General features: G+C 24.3%; 2 protein-coding genes across 4 annotated transcripts in view; both read left to right on the forward strand.

Annotated features, from left to right (window-relative positions):
- Positions 1–3,551: 3,551 nt before the first annotated feature.
- LOC122508237 (translocating chain-associated membrane protein 1) lies at positions 3,552–8,083 on the forward strand. The gene is made up of 7 exons (XM_043621474.1): positions 3,552–3,861; positions 4,309–4,497; positions 4,649–4,764; positions 6,267–6,479; positions 6,584–6,693; positions 6,778–7,074; positions 7,165–8,083. The coding sequence occupies exons 1-7, from the start codon at positions 3,730–3,732 to the stop codon at positions 7,251–7,253; spliced, it is 1,146 nt and encodes a 381-aa protein (XP_043477409.1). The 5' UTR covers positions 3,552–3,729; the 3' UTR covers positions 7,254–8,083.
- A 4,813-nt stretch (positions 8,084–12,896) lies between these two features.
- LOC122508241 overlaps positions 12,897–20,376 on the forward strand; it is a 143,723-nt gene continuing 136,243 nt past the window's right edge. For all 3 annotated transcript variants that reach the window (XM_043621480.1, XM_043621481.1, XM_043621482.1), the window contains exons 1-3: positions 12,897–13,252; positions 13,408–13,596; positions 17,806–17,995. The gene's annotated coding sequence lies outside the window, so the exon portion shown is untranslated. The remainder of the gene's footprint in view (positions 13,253–13,407; positions 13,597–17,805; positions 17,996–20,376) is intronic.

Here is a 20,376-nt window from a genome sequence, read left to right on the forward strand (position 1 = left end):
AGAGAGAATATTGCTGGTACAAAATATGTAAAGAAGCTGAGAGATATGACAAAAAAAAAGAATTTAAATATTTTACTCAATATTATTTTAAAAACTAAAAATTCAAAGCGCCTTTTTTTTGTTATTCTATAGAAACATAAGAAATAAATAAATAATTTTGAATATTCATTATTAATATGAAATATATTTATAAGATTGGATGTATTAATTAAGTAAATTATACAGAGAAAAAGAAATATTAGAAAAATTGAAATCGTTAAAATTTTTGATAACATTTAGCGTGAAATTTAAAAAAAAATGATTCAAGTTAACACTTGATAGTGGAACAAATTTAATCGTGAATAGATAAGGTATACGATAAAAAAAAATTTTAAGAAAAAAAAGTTTGTGGCACATTTCAGTTAATGAAAATTGTCTCTCTGTTTAGCATTAATCAAAGCTTTAAACTGAAAAAAAGCTAATTCAGAGAATATACTCGTCTACCTCAAAAGATAATTTGCAATCGTAATAACGGCTCTTAGGAACAGATCAAAAAAAAAAACCTAAGTCGTGTTGGTTGCACGTAACTTTTAATGTGCTAAACTTTAAGGCTTGTGACCATATCAGTTATTTAGTGAATTTTTTTTTAAATGTGTCAGCACGCTTGTCTTTGTTCAATTCACAAAAACTCAAAAATGGAATTTTATTCAACACGCTTTTTTACTAGATTTATCTTCCATTTTTTAGTCCCAAAAAAAATTAACGTCCCTGTGTCAGAAAATATTTTTATTCTTTGATCAACAAAAATTTGAATTGGAAATAAAATAATTTGAAAAAAACATTTAAAGTAATCGAAAGTAAATAATAATACTAAATTAAAATTGAAAATAAATTCAAATTTTGTTGATCTTGATAAACTCAAACACTAATTAAAAGTTTCTCTAAATATTTTCTAATATTTAAAGAAGAAATTGAAAAAGAAATTTACTTTTTTAATAATATTACTGTTCTCTACTAATAATGCGATCAGCCTAAAATTCAAAAGTTACCTAAGCGACGTTTGTCAATACCAAAAAAAAAATGCACGTTGCCTCTTTTCCCAATGAAAGTTAAAACTAAGTTGTAAGAATTTTTATAGTTTAAAAGAAGAAGATGCTAATAAAATAACGTATAAAAAATACGTAATGACACTCGTCGAGTGGAATACATTAACGAAGCGGCATAGGATATTATTAATGAAAATACTATATATTTTAAAGAGAAACGTAATTAACTATTATAGTTAAAGAGGAAAACAATCTATATTAACACAAGTATATGTTAATGACAATACTAATTAATTGTTAAAGAATAAAATGACTATAAATTCACTGTTACTGAACAGTACTAAAAAAAAAATTATAAAATACGATATTTACTATAACACAAAATACGCATTAACTCATACAAGAAACGAGAAATTAATTAATTTAATAAATGTTACTAATTTTGGTTTATTTTTTCTTTCAAACTCTTATACGACTTAATGCAGACATAAAATATTTAGTGAATAATATTGTTTTTTCTTTTTCAAAACAAATGGCAGCTTTCGTATTATAAATTATAAATTTAATATTAAAAAAATAATTTTCTTAAATATTGATTGTGTATATGTGAGTGTGCATATTTATTCGATTTAAAAATGTTCCGAGTGAATTAGAAAAAGTAGAAAACGAATAACTATTTTCGTTCTATTATATTGTGAAGAAAAATGTGTGAAAACGAGTAAATTTAAAAATATAAAACAAAAATTTTCTAAATCTAATATCTCCATAAAATTCGTGCCATATCAATAATATTATATTATATATACCTACTCCCACACTTACGATGTGTGTGAAAAAATAATAATAATAATCCGACACAATCTATTATAATATACAATTACAGCAAGTCTGTATAAAGAGTTAAATATTTTTTAAGATCCCTAAAGTCTATTTTTCACTCATTGTTGATCAATGAGTTGATGGTGATTAAAATCAAGCCTATAGTATTATTTTGCAAATAATTTATAGTTTAAATGACAAGTTATATCCGTGTGTTTAAAAAAAAAAGTGAATCTCATTGGCACGAAAAATGGTGCGATTATTAACTATATTGTATAATAATTATTAATGTCGTCAAAATAAATTATATCTTATGTAATTGATAATTTAATTTAACAATTTCCCACGGGACATTATGGACCAAAAATAAAAATTTACGGACCAATTACTGACAAAAATATAATCAGTCCGAGTCAAATAAGAGAACATTTTACTTAAAACTATAAAATAATTTCAATTCAATTATTATTTTCAAGAATTTTTAACTAAAATTCTTCTTTAAATTTTTAATAATTTTCGAAAAAGTTCTTTTCGAAATTGGATTTTCAAATCCAATTGTTTACAATATTCAATTTTACAAAATTTTTATTATTCGTAAATTCAAAGATTTTAATTTTTGAAGCCTTTTCATAATTAAATTATTTCTAAAAATTTACGCTACAATGCTTTTAATATTGTTATTATCTATATTTTTAACTGAAATCCATTTTTTAATCAATTTTTATTAGAAAATTCTACTAGAATTCAATTATTTAAATAAAAAAATACGAATTTTAATAAAAAATTTAAGAATAATTACATTTTTCGAGGAATTCGATTCAAATTGTATTAAAAATAATTGAAATTTTACATTGAGTTTTATTATTCATGAAAATAATTGAATTCCTAAAAAGAATTTCATTATTTAGAAAAATAATTGAATCCCTTTAAAAATGTTACTACATATTTATAAAAATAATTGAACTATATTACAAAGGAATTTATAAAAAATTTGTAAATAATTGAATTTCTGTGAAATTTTTATTATTTTACGAAAATAATTAAAAGTTTGCGTAGAATTTTATTAAATTATTTTTAAATAATTGAATTCTTTTGAAAGATTTTATTAAAATAGTAGATATTTAAAGTCATTGAATTACGGAAATTTTTTTTTGAAAATAATTGAAATTTTGCCAAGAATTTTATTAAAATTTTTGAAAATAATTGAATTTCGGAGTAGTTCCAGCTCTGATATGGATTAATGTTAAAATTACTATTATTATAATTAATAATATTTATTATCATCATAATTTCAAGATAATTGGATTTAAAAATAATTATATTTTCTCTTCTTCAAAATTATTAAAATTTATTATATATGAAAAAATTTAACATATATTGTTTTTGTTTTTTAAAAATAGTGCTAAAAAATTGTTAGTCAAATTTAAAATTAATTTTCGGAAAATTATAAAAACTAAGCCTAAAACAATGTTTTAATTCAATAAAATAGTAGGTATTAAAACTCCCAAATTCCATTGAATAATTAAAAAAACAAGTTTGAAAAATAATAAAAAAAAATAATTTGACAGAAAGAAGAGAAAGATGAATTGACGCACGTAGTGCCAACAAACATACCGGGGACGCCACATTGGATAATGTTGGCCTGTAATTTAGAAAGTATTTGTGTGCGCGCGTCTATTTATCCCCGTCTGTATCCGTAGTGTTTCGATTGTATTTCGTATTTGTGTCTTCGTCAGTGAGACTTCATCGTGTGATACGTTACTCTTTGAAGGCACGGAAGGCACGTAAGCACTTGACTTGACCACATTACACAGACGGTCAGTGTCAACTAGAATAGAGAAGAAGATTTTTTTCCAACAGTTTAAAATAAAGTCTCCCTTTAAAAATGGTCACAGTTAAAGGGCGTAAAACATCAAATAAGAATCCACCGATTCTCAGTCATGAATTTATCATTCAGAATCATGCTGACATTGTATCCTGTGTGGCTATGGTCTTCGTTGTGGGTCTCATGGTGCAGGTTAGTTAATTATCTCTCAAATATTACATCTCTTTTTAACAATTTATTGACAACTGTTTATTTTGTTTGAAAAGAATTTTCATTTCTTATTGCCAGAAGACTATTTTTGAGAATTTATCATAAATTGTCTTTCGACTTAATGTATTAGTGACCATATGTTACAGTACCACATCTTTGGTTCTGCTCAACCGGTTTATGAGATTATTTTCCATTTTTTCTCCTTTTATTCTCTATTTCGGCAGATTATCCTCTTCTCTGAATGTACAATATTTCAGTCCTTCATTTTTTCCAAACATTTTTTTTCAATAGGAACCCTTTTTTAAAAGTTGAAAATTTACAATACATATGTTATATTTCGATATTTTTTCAGTAGAGAAATTTTCGAATTTGTAATATTTCAATAATTTAATTTAATAAAATATAATAATTTTATCGTGTAAAATTCAGGTAACATCACCATGGGCCTATAATTTTATTGCAATTCATCACAATGCAACGACAGCAGTCCCAGAATCTCCAGATGGTCCCATTTTACCGTTAAAATATACAACTGGTTGGAAAGATGTTTGCGCTGTATTTTTCTACTTTCTTATAACAATTGTTATGCATGCCGTTATTCAAGAATATATTTTTGACGTAAGTATTTAATAATAAATTGTTAAAAATAAATCGATAAACAATGAATAAATAGTGTCCATGACAGTCTAATTGGATTATTGGAAAGTTTACTTGAAAGTCAATAATATTTGTAACGCTTAATAAAAATGTCAACTTTTTTTTATTTCAGAAAATCTCCAAACGTTTTCATTTAAGCAAGAGTAAACATTCGAAATTTAATGAATCCTGTCAATTAATTACATTTTACGTATTGTCTGCTGCTTGGGGTATCGACATTATAATGAGGTTTGATATTTCAGTTTTATATAATATTTTCAAGAGTTCAATTAATACGAATTCAATCAATTTTAAACGAAAGAGTTCCAATAAATAATAATAAATTTGACTAGAGAAAACTAATCAGTTTTGAAGAACTTCAACCACTAATAATAAAATTTCACTTCACTATAATTTTTGAACGTTCAAATAAACGAATTTTTTTTCTATTTACATTTTTTTAAATTATTACATTAAATTGAAAAAATAATGTAAATTAAACATTTTCATTTATTTACTTCGAAATTAATTTTTTAATGTACAAAATAATATTTTTCAACAAAATACCTACGAATTAAAAAAAATAAAAATATCGTCGTTCATTTGAACGTTTAAAACATTAGTTAAAAAAAATTATATAATTTACAAAAATTTTAATAACATTCATCACAAGAATTCAATTAATTTTACAAGTAATAAAATTTTTCACATGAATTCAATTATTTACAAAAATGTAATAAAATTTGTTGTAAGAATTCAATTATTTTCATAAATAATACAATTTTTCATAGAATCAATTACATTTCATAAATAATGAAATTCATCGTTGAAATTCAAATCTTTTCAAAATCTACTATTTTAATAAAATTTCTCAAAAGAATTCAATTGTAAAAAAAATATAATAAAATTCGTTCCAAGAATTCAATTATTTTCATAAATAATTCAATTCTTCACAGGATTTCAATTATTTAAAAAAATGCAATAAAAATTCATTGCAAGAATTCAATTATTATTCTCCTTAATAATAAAATTCTTCACAGACTTTCAATTATTTTTAATGCAATTTTAAGTAAATTCTTCGAAAATTTGTATTATTTTTAAAAATTGTATTAAAATTCTTTGAAATAATTAAATTATTAATTATTTTTAATAATTTTTGCAAAAGTTCCTTAAGAATTTTCTAATCCACTTGTTTACAATTTAATTTTATAAAATTTCGATTATTCGGAAATTCTTCAATTAAATATTTAAAAAATAAAAACTTGAAATAATTTAAAAAAAATTCAATTAAACTTTTCAAAAAAATAATTATTATCTGAAATTTTAACTAAAATTAATTTTTAAATCAATCTTTATTGGAAAATTCTACGAGAATTCAATTATTTTAAATATAAAAATAAATAATTTATTGAATAAATGAATTTTTCTCAAAATGGAATTCTCAATAAAGAATTTTATCAACAAATTTTTAAAGAATTGAATTATTTCGAAGGAAGAATTTTAATGACATTTTCAAGAATAATTATAATAATTACAAGATATTGAAAATTTTTGAAAATAATTGAAATTTTGCCAAGAATTTTATTAAAATTTTTTTAAACAATTGAATTTTGGAGAAGAATTTTATTATGTTTAAAGATAATTGAAATTTTGACTATAGAATTTCTTTTAATTTTTGAACATAATTGGATTTCTGAGAAGAATTTGTATTCTTTGAATTTTCACTCATTAGCAAATTGGATAATTTTCAGAGACAATCTTTTGTTGAACATCTCTTCTCTATGGGAAAGCTATCCAGGAGTTATGTCATTTTCTCTAAAATTATTCTTCATCGGTCAATTGGCTTATTGGCTTCATAGCTATCCTGAACTCTACTTCCAACGGGCGAAAAAAGAAGAAATTTTACCAAGAATTGTTTTAGCAACTTTTGGACTTTTCTTTTCCGCTGCCGCTTATGTTCTCAAGTATGTAATTAATGCAATAAAAGAAAAAGTTAATTTAATTTAATTTAATTAAAAAGAATTTAATTTTTGACTATCATTATTAATAATTTTAATTTCATTTACAGCTTCCAACATGTAGGTGTAATTCTCTTCGTACTACACTATGTAGGAGAAGCTCTTCAACATGGAGCTCGTCTCATACATTTTGTGTCGCACAACGAAAAAACAACGCAATGTAAGTTACCAAGACGAACAATATTTTATTTTTTAATTACTAAACTAATAGCTAATAATTCTGTGTTATTTGAATATTTTTCAGTGGCATTCTTAGTGGCAAATGCGGCCTTTATTTTCGCAAGACTCGCAACTGTGGCTTTAAGTGGTCTAGTATTTTTCTATGGACTAGGACAAATTGAAAGGTCACTTGATTTCGCAACTGGAAAGTTTAATATTCAAGCAGTGCAATATGGAGCTCTTGGTGCAATTTTACTTTTCCAAGCCTACCTCTTTTACAGTTTTATCAAAAGACAAATGAAATTCACACGTGAAAATAAGACGCCTGTTGTCTCGAAAGCTAAATCAAAACAAAAGCCAAGGAAGAAGGATGCGAAAGATGGTAAGTTTAAATATTTAATAACTATTTTATTACTAATTTAATCACAATTTCATTAAAGTAATAAAAACAAAATCTTTCTTTTTTCTAAAGGCAAAAAGTCCGAGGACGATGACTTGCCAGAAGTTGATCAAGCAACAAAGAAAAATTTGAGAACCCGATATTCAGCGAAAGCAAAATAAATGTTATGGTGATATTAACTGTAGTTTTTAAAGGCTGACGACTCTATAAATATATAGTTTATAAACCAGCTGCAGGTCCTGATGGATAAAAAGTACAAAGTCTCAGGACGAAATCAAATTATTTTTTTTTATATATATAAATATTATTAGATTCCTTGACGCAAATTTAAAAAAAAATGTATAATATCACGCAAGCAGCTGTACAATGAAAAGATGAGTCTAATTTTAAATCTCAGGAAGAAAAGAAAGAAGAAGAAGAAGAAGAAGAAGAAGAAGAAGAAAAATTGCACTCTTATACGCAAGTGCTAATTTTGTATTTTAACGATGATAATTATTGGAAAGGGAGTGAAATTTTTATAAAGCTTGACGCAATAAGAAAAAAAAGGAAGATTTTTTATCAAAACAAAAAAGAAATGAGTTCTTTCGAAGAGAAGGAATTTTTTTTATAGAAAGTTACAATGATTATAAATAGTTTTGAGAGGCGAGATTTTTTTTATATGTTATAAAGAAATTTTTGAAAGAAAAAATAATTCAGAAAAGAGTGTGTATTATGAGGATTTAGATTGAAACTATATATTATACAAAACAATTTATATTTTTGTCTACAGATAATGTTTAGACTTGAGATACTTGAGAGATTGTATTATAAGATTAAATTATTTAAATAATTTTAGACGAATTTAGCAAATGAGAGCTATTGATTGAAAGAGCTGATTAAATTAGTCAATTTTTTTATTTTTATTCAATTATTTTCAATGATGATGTATTTCTCTATTCAATGTAAGTCTAGTTTTTAAAATAAAACTTTTATCCTGGTTGGAACAAATTTATATTTTTTCCCTGCTTTATTAATTATTAATGCAAAAAAACCTGAAGTTCTGAACGTTTTATTTATTTCTTCTTTAAATTTAATTTTTATTACAATAATTTTGCATCACAAAAAAATTAATTATAAATTAAATGTAAAATTTAAGTTTCTAATTTTTATTGCAATAACAGGGTTGCCACAAAAAATTAATTTTATTTTTCCCTGATTTCCAGACAAAATTTTGACTTTTTCTCTGACCCTATAGAATATTCTGATTCACTCTAAAAATTATTAGATACTCAAAAAAACATTCTATTTACATTCACTTACAAATTTCTTAAATTGTAAAATTATTCGGAAACATCAATAACTAAATTTTTAAATAAGTATTTAATTATTATTTTTCCATAGGAATTAAAATTCTTCAGAACATTTAAATTCAAACGTTATTAAAATTCAACAACTTATAATAAGAATATTATTATTTTACTTTCCGTGACTTTTCCCTGAATTCCCTGATTTTCCTGACCTGTGGCAACCCTGAATAATTTATGAAAATATTTTATTCATTAAACGTTCAAAACTTGTAGACTATAAAAAATTAGTTAACAATAATAAAAAATTGTGATATTAAAAATCAATTTTTTAAACTCAATATCCTCAATATTTGATAAGAACGACAACCACCTGACCAACTGTTGTCCTACTGGTCCTACTGACATAAGATAAATTTAATTCCTATTTTGACATAAATAGTTTAAAGATTGTTGCTCTTCAATTATATAAATCATATAAATTGTTTATAATATCTAAAAATTATAAAAAACAACTTTTTTCTTTTTTATTACTTTTTGTTTATTTATTTTCCCCGTTTTTAATTTAATTTCTAAATTCTTTTGAAAACATAAGTTTATTAAACAATAAAAATTGTTTTTAAATTTTATTCAAAAGAAAGTTGAGTAATTTTGTTTCATTCTTTTTTTTCGCAGAAATATTATTTATTTTTATAAACAAGAGTTTTATATGTTTATATGTATAAGAAGAAGCTCAATGCGAGATTGTATTGAAATGAAAAGTCTCCTGGGGGCTAAAGGCAGAGGCTGAAATAAAAGCCGTTGACTATAGAGTGAACTATTTCGTTGAACAATAGAGCAATTATTGTGCATTTTTCTCCAACAAATACTCTTCACGTATATATATACATATAGGTATATAAAAATATAAATAACTTATCCTTCAAATTTATGGAAATTAGATTTTCAAATCCAGATGATATTATGGAAAAAAAGAAAAAAAAAAGAAATAAATCGAAAAGTTTAAAACTAAAAGAATTTTTTGATACTCTTTCTTCTGTATTTCGTTTAACGCATTAAATTTAAAAGTTAAATTTTTGTTTACTAAAGTTACTTATTCAAGTTTTTTCCTTTTTATATTACTCTCTAAATTTTTAAACACCCATCTGTGTCGTTTTGTGAAATCCTTCAAATGATATATAGTATTGTCGCCCTTAAGTACCTCATAAAATGAAGGTATTTAAATAAACTTTCGAGATGTATTACTTTTTTATGGTGTTCCGAGAGTAATAAAAAATAATAAAAACACAATACTTCATGAGAAAACAATTAAGTATCAAACTTCCTGTTCATATTTCTCTTCACCAATCATAGAATAAGATTCATTATTATTTCTCCAATTAAATTAATAACTAAAGTAACTAAATTGAAAATTGTTTTCTATTTAAAAATAATTGTATTTATTTTGAAATTAAAATACTTTAATAGAGTGTTTTTTACGCTTTAAATTTTTGCGAAAATATTAAAAGTCTTTTAAAACGAATTTAATATGTAGATGAAATTTTTATGTTTTAATTAAAATAATATTTATGATATAAATTCATGGTTGAGAACAAATTTCAAGCACGATACTAAGAGAATTTTACTCCGTCGTCCCTTTCTTTGCTCAAAAGTAAACATACCTTCTAATATGCATAAAAGACTATTATAATAAACCGTATGGACTACATCAAGGGACGCATTTCAATTTTATTTTTGTAAAGATTTAGTCACTTACAAATAATTGTTTTCTACCCTTTTTTTTAAATGAAATAACAAGGATTTTGTATAACAAAAATATTCCTTTTTTTAGAGCTCAAAAATTTAATTCTAAAAAGACTTACTATTTGCTTTTTGTTGCCTGTAACAGTTTTGTCGACTCTGAAAAAGAAAAAAAATTATTTATTAAAAACAATTTCTTTTTAATAATATAATAAATATAATAATAAAGATACAATATTTACAATTGATAATTATTTCAGAAAAGACGTGAATAATTCATTATTTTTGTCACTTTGGACTTTGTTAACAATTTTTAAGATAAAGAAACCAGATTTTAGGTTATGTTATTATTTAAATATTTTTTAATTTCAACAAGTCTTAATTTTTTTAATATAACAAATTATAATTTTACAATTCTATGAATATTGCAGCAATATTAAAAATATTATTTCAATATTTTAATATTACAGAAAATAATACTATCAACATTGATAAAATATTGTCATTGCGGTCATTATCAAGAAAGTTGTTAAAGTGGCAAAAATAAAATTATTTACCCATCTTTTATGACAAAAAAAGAGAAAATATAGAGATGGATTCACTTCTGAATAAGACTATCCTTATTTCAATTGTTTCACTCAAGAATAAACATAATGCGTAATAAACAAACAGTACATATATGGCAAAAGTAAACAATAAAGTATATTTACAGGCAAATGTTCCAATGGCAAGTGATACGATGTAATTTTTTAATCACAATTGGAAAAAATCACTAAATCACTCACTTCGAAGCACTATTTCTGAATCGATCAATTTTCATTTATCTAAATCATTCACATATTCCACGATTGTTGCATAAAATTATAACGGACATTTAACGACAAAAATGCTAGTGTAGGTTATCCGATTTATCACGAACCGATTCCAAAAGTAATTTATACCGCAAACAACGCGATGAACAACAACCGAATAATAATTCACACTATTCCCACTAATGATTGAAAACGATTTTGCTAATAATTACACGATTTGACAAAAATAAAATACATTTTTTTGTGAAAATAGTCACGGAATTCCGGAGCAACATTACTAATTCGCGCGCGAAAATTTTTTTACTAAAGGTGCATTTCACACTGTAAAGAGAAGGGGGAAGTTTCCGAGTTTGTGATTGGTGGATCGAATTTTCTTCTACATATTGACGTAAATGTTAGAAAAATTTCGCGCGTTTTTTTTACAATTGTTGTTGTATTAATTAATTATGCCGTTATTCATTATTCATCAGCTAGTGATTATTTTAAGATATTAAAATTATTGTTACGTATTTAGGAATTATAAAGTTAATTAGTCTCTAATTATTCATATATTTGACAATTGTTAAATAATATAACGAAGGAAGGAAAAAAGCTGTGTAATTTAGGTTGTCCGATTTAGAATTCAACTGTAAAGTAATTAATCGCGATCAACTCAATGAAAACCGACCAAATAATAAAGCACACTATATTCCCGGAAACAGTTAAACATAGATTTAATAAATAATTACACGATTTTGCAATAAATAAAACGCATTTTTTTGAGAAAAATTGTCACTAAAATTGGAGGGACACTACTGATGCGCCGGAGAAAAATTGTACTAAAACTGCGCATACGTTCATACTGTAGGAGAAGTTTCTGATTGGTGGATCAATTTTATTGTCTACTATTAGTTGCAAATAATTAAAAATTGTCGCGCTTTTTTATTGTTACGTTATATTGATTAACTATCTACAGATTGTGATTAATAAAATCACAACAAACGAAACAAAAAATCTATGTAATTTATAGGTTATGTGATTCGCCACCCGACTCCAAAGGTAATTTAACGCGAATAATGCTACAAAAACCGACCGAGTAATAATGCACACTATTCGCGACAACAATTCAATGTAGATTTAACCAATAATTATACGATTTATGGCAAATAAAATGCATTTTTTTGGAAAAATAGTCACGAAATGACGGAGATACATTACCGATGCGCGCGCAACGAATAATGAAATTATACTAAAGCTACATTTGCGTTCACACTGCTAGGTGAGGTAAGGGTAGTTCTCTCGATTCTGATTGGTGGACTAATTTTCCTTCAACAATTAGTTGTAACTAATAGAAAACTCTTGTGTTTATTATTGTTTATTAGAATATCGATTGTTTCGGCAGTTATTCGACATTTACCAACTTGATTACTTTCTCAAATGAAAAATAATAATTCCTACATATTTAGAAGTGATAAAATTAGTGAATAATGACAGGACATGATTTTCCGACATTCTGATTGGAGAAGAGGTTATTTTCGTGTGAGTAAATTTTGATATATCGATTTTTTTTATATATAAAATTTAGATTTCAATATTGCTCACAAAAAATATACAAAAAAAAAACGGAAAATAGCAATGTAGAATTCAGAACGGAACGTAGATTTCACTATTCAACGAGATGACATACTTTTTTCTGAGTGTTCGTGTCGGATACAAAAAGAACCGGAAGTTGCAAATCGAATACCGAATTCACTGTTGATTGATCGATTCGGAACTTTTTTTTGTATAATAAATATTACCAGATTCGGGAGAAATATACTTGAAATCCTTAAAATTATTATTTATTGGCACTAATTAATTTTTACTACCATGAAGTTGTCTGCACACAGACAATAAAGCTCAATTTTTTCCGCTCCTCTGATTGGAGGTCGATTGTTCGATAGTCAGTCTGCAACTTTTTCGCAGCTAACTTCTCTTCTATTGTGGAAATCTTGTGCGTCAACAGTTGGTTTGCCGTTTAATTATTGTTTGAATCTTCATTAAGCACAGTTTAATTACTTGTTCTGTTTGCGATTAACGATTAATGTTTCGAACACTTATTCTCTCTGCGATTAGAAATTACTCAAGCGTTCAGTTCGTGTGTTACAATTAATCGCATTTCGAGGCACTACGTGACCCTTTATTATTTTACCTATAGAGAGACTAGAGAGAAAATACGGCAATTCTTTACTTTAATTTGGTATTAATTTTTGTTGCTCTGCTGTAAATAAGAGTAGAAAATTCGTTAAATACTTAATCAGAGTTTCGACAAAAGAAAAGATAGATCGATATTGATTGTAGAAAATGGTAAGTATAACCTTAAATAATAAAAATGTGCTTCGAAAATGTTTTTTGTTTTTTACCAATGAGCGGCCATGTTTGATATAAGATTTATATTTTTGTCTAAAAAAATAGGATTTTTTGTTTCAGAATTTTGTAATTGTTTTACTTTTTAATTTTAGGAACAAATAGAAGGCAAATACAGTTTCTTGAGAGAGTTTTCCGAAATGTATATCTTGATATTTTGTCAAAAATCAGAGAAGGAAAAAAATGATTTTAATTAAAACACGTGCAATGCCAGGATGAGTTGTATTTTTTTACGGAATCACAAATCGGGAGATAATATGGAATTTTACAACTGTCTCCATTAGGTTCGTATATTATTTTTTGTCGCATTTACTTTCCTCGCTTGTTTGCATTAATTTTAACGAAAATGTTTTTTATAATTTTTTTTCTACTTTATATTCTTATTATTGCTTTTCTTATTATTATTATTATTACTATTCCTATTATTTATTATTACCATCAGTTTTATTTATCGTTATTATTACAATTATTTATTATTATTATTATTTTATTCTCTTGATTTTAAAAATTAAATTTAAATATTTTTGAAAGTATGTAAATTTTTCTATTTTGAAAAAATGGACAAAATTCAAAAAACAATTTAACTGTTATTTACGCAAGAATGTGAGATAATTTTTCATTTGAATTTTGAAAACTTAATTTTTTTCTCCATGGAGTGCAATTCTAATTTTTTAGTATTTTGAAAACGTATCTCTTGTATATTTTATTATTTATTTTTCATTTGATTCGGTATAAAAATTCTGTTATATGATTCGATTGGTATATAGTAAATTTGAAACTCGATTTATTAAATAAATTTCTCGGAACATTGGAATGAATATTCAAAAAAAGGAAAAAAATTTGAAGGGAAAATATTGAAATGTAATTTTTTTTGTAAATATTTTTTTTCTGTCCTCTGACAATTTTATGATAATTTTCAACAATGTGGTGTGATGGATAGGTGAATAATTGTTTTTTAAGTAGGCTTATGGATTCATTATATTGCTACCTGCTGGCACGATGTACCATAATGTATTGATTGGAAGCTTGGCTACAGGTGGCTTTCTAGCGCTTGCGCTATACTTTTCGAAGATATGAACACGCTTTCGTTGACTTACTAAAATCCTCCCACGAGGCTGAGCAATTATTTGCATCACTAGTGACCCAGTCTCATTGGGTTATCTCTTCCTTCAGAGAATTTCATTTCAACATCGCACTATTTTCAAGAAATGAATTCTTTCCCTGTCTCTTTCTCATTTTCAAAGAGAGAACATCCTTTTTCAAGCACCTGCTTTTTCAATCTTTCCATTAGGAGTATAAAATTTACTTATTTAAAGTATTTCTTCACTTTCGAGAGAAAATATATTTTTTATAAAAATTTTCATTATTTTTAATTGTTTCACTTTGGTATTAACATTGATAAAATCACGTTTCATGGGAATAAGATTCAGAAAGTCTGATCCGGATTCTCAGTAGTTGAAATCGAGTTTAGTCAGACACTTTCCGTCTCGAATTATTGGATACTAATAACACCTATATTCTTTTTCTCCAAAACTAAATTGGTATTTTTTTCACTTTTGGAAATTAAATTCTACATTTTTTTCTAATAATTTATTAACTTGGTTAATTCGTAATCAATATTTATTTCTATACTTGTTTTCTTCAGACGTCAGTAGTTTAATTTTCCCCAATATTCTTATAAGCATAATTCGATATAAGCTCAGATGAAAAATACTTGTCATTAATCTTTGCTGAGAAAATGTTTACCTCAAAAAATGGTTTTTAATCCACAAGCAATGCTTTTTAGATGTTTACTATTTTTAATAATAAATATTATTTATTCATCATTTACAATAATTATAATTTACAAGTAAAATTCCATAAGTGAATTATTAAAGTAAGTAAATAAATTATTAAATTATTAAAACTCACATAAAATTTATTAATTCATTTAAATTTATTTAAAATTATTAATAGGTCAAGTAATATTTTTTTAAGTTTAAAATTATTTTCAACCATTCCTTTTCACCATTATTGTTTTTATTATAATTAACTTTAGTAACAGGATAATTAACAATAAAACAATTTGAAAAAATGTCAAGAACTTAAAAAAAGTAGTTGTCTTGAACTTTTCTTTGTTAAATATTTATTAAACGTAAAATAATGATACTTTAAGTATGAAAATGAATTTAATTTAGTAAATGGACATTTTCGCACAACAAGATTACGACATACACTGAAAAGTGTACATACATAGTGAAACATTTCATGGGAAAGTGTAAAGATAACGAACATTTTGATATCGTGCTTTAGTTATATAGTGTGTCTGCGTGATTTCCACGGTTAATTAATGTCCCTACTTCTACATTTCCTCGCCTGAATGTTGTGCTTAAACTTGCCTAGTGAACTCGTCGACGTGTAATTGATGCGTTTTGACGTCATGCGAACTGGAAATTGCAAAAACTTCATTTAAGAGAAAAATCATTAAAAAATTTATGTGATTATTGATGTCGAATTTAAAAAGAAAAATAATTATTCACATTCTCGGAGTAAATTTTAGTTTTTAGAAAAAGAGTTCAAAATAATAGTAATAATGATAATATTCATATTAAGAAAATAATAATTAAAATAATATTACATAATAATAACTAATATACAAATTTTTGTATTTCCAGATTTTCCAGAATTACTGAACGTTCAAATGAACGAAATATTTTCAGAAATTACCGACTATATTAAAAATAAAAAACCTAATTTATACATTTTGAAAATAAATTAATTTTTCATGCGGGACGCAATATTAGAATAAAATTTTAATTTGAAAGAGAGAGAAAAAATTCCATTTATTTGAACGTTCAGAACTTTAGGGGCATATTTCCAGTAAATGGTATTCAATTAACTCAAATAATTATTTCGATTATATCAGATTATTTAAATCAAAATAAATTTTTTTACCAATTGATAAGGAGTATTTACTTAAATTCGAAAAATAAAGACAATAATATTATTATTAGCTATGGGGGTGAATTTTTTCTTTTATTTTATCAAATAAGTAGGTTCAATTTGAATAATTTTTCTTAAATAATGAAACAGAGTTATTTCGGAAAGAAAATTTGTTCTATTTTTTCTATCTCCATAATACAAAAATAAAAAGTTTTTGGTGCTTAAAGAAAATTGTTGTGTATAAAAAATGCACTTTTACTTTAATTATATTGAAATTATATAATTATATATTTGAAAAGAAAATGTTGGCTAAATTAAATTAAAATAGAGTGTTGTTCAATTTGATTTAATGAATTTTATGAATAAACTATTCCATTGTTCACATTTCCATTATACTTGCATGCTTGAACTTTTCCAATTATTATAATTTGGCGTTAGGGGGGGAGATAAACGATTGTTTGTATCAAAATAAATCGATTGGCCTATATATTTCGACAGAGAATAGATATTTTTCTTTTGTTGACTATTTTTTCTCTTATTGCTTTATTTTACGTTTTATCGAAAAAAATTTCTTTTTTCAAAAATACTTATTTATTTTACGATTTTACCAATGTTATCTATTTTTAATAAATTATTTATTTCTTGTGTAAACGGACTTGGAAAATAATACACAAATAATACAATTAGTGTTAATTTATAATTTTTGTCAATTTTACTAAATTTTTTTTTGTAGTTTTTTATAATTTTTTATTTTATGCTCGTGAGTTATATTTAAATTAACATTTTCTTTCTGTTCATTTCAAAAAAGTAATTTTCTGTGAGATTATTTATTTTAATATCGTTATAGTTTTTTTTTCGGATAGTTTCTGTTGGAAAGGTCATAAATTACAAAATTTTAATAAACTAAAGAGTTTCTTGAAAAATGTAAACTGTGAATAGAGGGGAATTTTTAATACGATTCTTTTGATTATAGTAAATTACTTTACGGTGACAATGCAATTTACATTTTTCTTCAGACTAATGTAATTCATCGTCTGTATAATGTGAATAGCGCGACAGTTGTTTATAATGGGAGAAAAAAGACAATTATTTCTTAAATAATACCTAATCAATTTTGTTATTTTTGAATCAAATTATATAAATTGAGATACAATTTTTTTTTGGTAATTAAAATACGAATTTTTTGATTAATTTTATTTCTTACCCTGTAAAATAAAAAAATTTATTATTAATTTATTAATTTTATTTAATTTAATTATTATTTATTTGTTTCAATTTTTTTTCATAGGAAGAAAAAGAAATAAATTCTTTATTCTCAAGTTGGAAAAAAATGCGTATTCGCAAATTTTCTTTGACATAAGTTTAATTCCTATCTTTGATGAGAGATAAAAGAGAAAGAGGATTACAATTGTCAGGGAAAGATCAGGTGATGTCTTTCTGGTTATGTGGGGAAAATATTTTTTTCTTTTTTTTTTTGGCATTCTATCTTTCTAATATATAGGCAGTAAGCTAGCAAAATTTATCCATGTTTTCTGTCTTGTTGTGACAAGCATTCCTGTTTCTTTTTACAGGGGAGAAAAAGAAAGAGAGAAAGAGAGGTTTTTTCTGGTCTTCAGTAAGTCACCCTTATATTTCCTCATGTTTTCCGGAAGGGATGATGGTAAAAGCGCTTGCGCCCCGGGAACCCTGAAGATTTTCACGAGGCTCGAAGCGGCTGGAGAACGACAGTCCTGCCGCACCACCAAAACGCGTCACACAGTTGTGAGTAATTTGAAAACAAAAATTTCCTATTCTCTAACTTTTCTTATTAATTATTAAACGAAGGTGTAGCAATTTTTTTTTATCTACTATAAATATTTCTTTCTTTTTTCTATATTTATTGAAAGAATTTCGCGATTTATCTCTTTGAAAGGAGAAATTTCTTTTATTATCCAAGTAATTATTGTTTCATTTTTCTTTTTTTTTTTTAATGAGAAAAATGTTTTTCAATGGTGAGGAAAATTCACCACAAGGATAAGTGAAAAACGTCTAAAAAATTAAGTTTTAAAAATAGTTCAGACTTTTTTAAAATTGTAAATAACATTATTTATTTTCTTTTTATTTTAAATTTGTAATAATTTTCCGTTTGAATTCTCTGAAAACGATGAAAAATTTATGGCACAGGCAAAAATCAAATTTACCTCGGTTACTTTTCGAGTTCGTATAAATGATTAACTAGTTTTTTAATAAAGCTCCTGGGATAAAAGTCATCTCTCAAATTTAAATAATGAAAATATATTTTCTCCCAAGTTGAGTAAATAGTTTTTTAAAATTCATTTTTTATAGAGAATATTTCTTTTTTTATATTTTCTTCTACAAATTTATTACAAGGATTGAAATTTATTTCTATTGAAATTTAAATTAGAACTAAAATCCATTACTAGAATTGAAATTTTCACTAAAGGAAAATGTATTTATTATTGAAATAAAATAAATTAAATAGTGTTTGCCAAAATTTATTTGGTTTAAATGATATATTTATAATAATAAAATAAATATTTATTCTATCAAAAATAATTTTTATTTCCATAATTTCATTTCCATGAAATTATACTTTGATAAAAATAATTAGAATTTACTGTAAAAATTCTAATTTTATTTTCTAATTAATTATTATTTTAACTGCACTAATTAAATCAAAATCGAGAACATAGATTTTTTTTAAAATTACTTTACAATAATTGTATGAAATTACAATATTATTTACACGAATGTAAATTTTATGTATCATAAAATTTACATTACAAGTGATACGTAATAAATTTAATTAATTTCAATTAATAATAATTAAAATTAATTTTCAAACTGGTTCATAATTTTAATAAAGTAATTAGGATAATGAGTTTATTTATTCGCTAAATTAAAGAAATCTATTAATTAACTAAATCGTAAATGAAAAATCAATAATTAATTATTGATAAATGGAAAAAAACAAAAAATTGAATAATAAGCGTTTATTTTACATCTTTAATATTAAGTTCTAAATTACTAATTAGAGATTAATGTATATATATATTTTATATATTGATAATTTGGTATTTGGTGTACATGTATGAATATTTCCATATAATACCCGCATTTAAGAGGATGAATTATTTTATATGAAAGCTCATTATTTGCAGAAAGGAAAATCTAATTAGTAAATGCTTCTTCTAAATATATGAATGGTAATTTTTCTTTGATTTTTCATTCTTTTTTTTGAAAATAAAATCTCAATGAAATTGTATATCTATACTTTATTTCTAATTTTCTAATTGGTTGCTATACAATGATCATAAAATTAAAAATTGTCATTATTTCATGACAGGATAATATATAATGTATGTGCGAGAAATAATTAATGCGTGTACTGAGATTTGACACTATACTGACAGAGAATGAAAAACATTTCTCTTTTGCTTGTGACATGAATTTATAACAAGCCAGCTAAATTGCTGCAATTAATTTGTAAGCTAAATCGGATCATAGTGGAATGTTGTTAGTGCTTTTAATTGCATCCTTCTTTATAACAATTAAACAAATATAAAGTGTCTATCTTTGATGCACGCGAGTATTATTCACTGTATTTATAATAACGCAATTAAAAAATATTTCCATTTTTTTGCACGTGGAATATTTTTTATTGTCAAATTAATTTTGCTCTTAACAATCCATCCTTGTTTTCTCGACTAAAACAATAATTATGGTAAAATAATAAAAATAATAATAATAATAATAATAATATTAAAATTCTGAATTTGATAGTCTCCCATTTTTGAATAGTTTTAATTTTCAAATTTAATAATAATAATAATAAATAAACAGTTAATAAAAGCCGGTAGCAGTTTTATAGAAAATAAAAATACCAAAACTACTTTAAAATCTGTATTTAAAAGCTTAATATAGAATTGGAATTTTTTTTCTCTCAAATAAATCTTATGGGTTTGGCACTTTTATAGAGAATTAAAATAAATTTATTGTACAATGGCGAATATAATATAGAATATGGTGAGAGAATTGATTAAATACCTATATAAAGCAAAGAAAACTGAAAAATTAATAAAAAAGAATATTTTATATTGAAAATTTATAATCAATTAAAAAAAAAATTGGAAATTTCACGT

The sequence above is a fragment of the Leptopilina heterotoma genome, unplaced genomic scaffold, assembly GCF_015476425.1.
Source record: "Leptopilina heterotoma isolate Lh14 unplaced genomic scaffold, ASM1547642v1 Lhet_53, whole genome shotgun sequence".
In the NCBI taxonomy this organism is placed as follows: domain Eukaryota; kingdom Metazoa; phylum Arthropoda; class Insecta; order Hymenoptera; family Figitidae; genus Leptopilina; species Leptopilina heterotoma.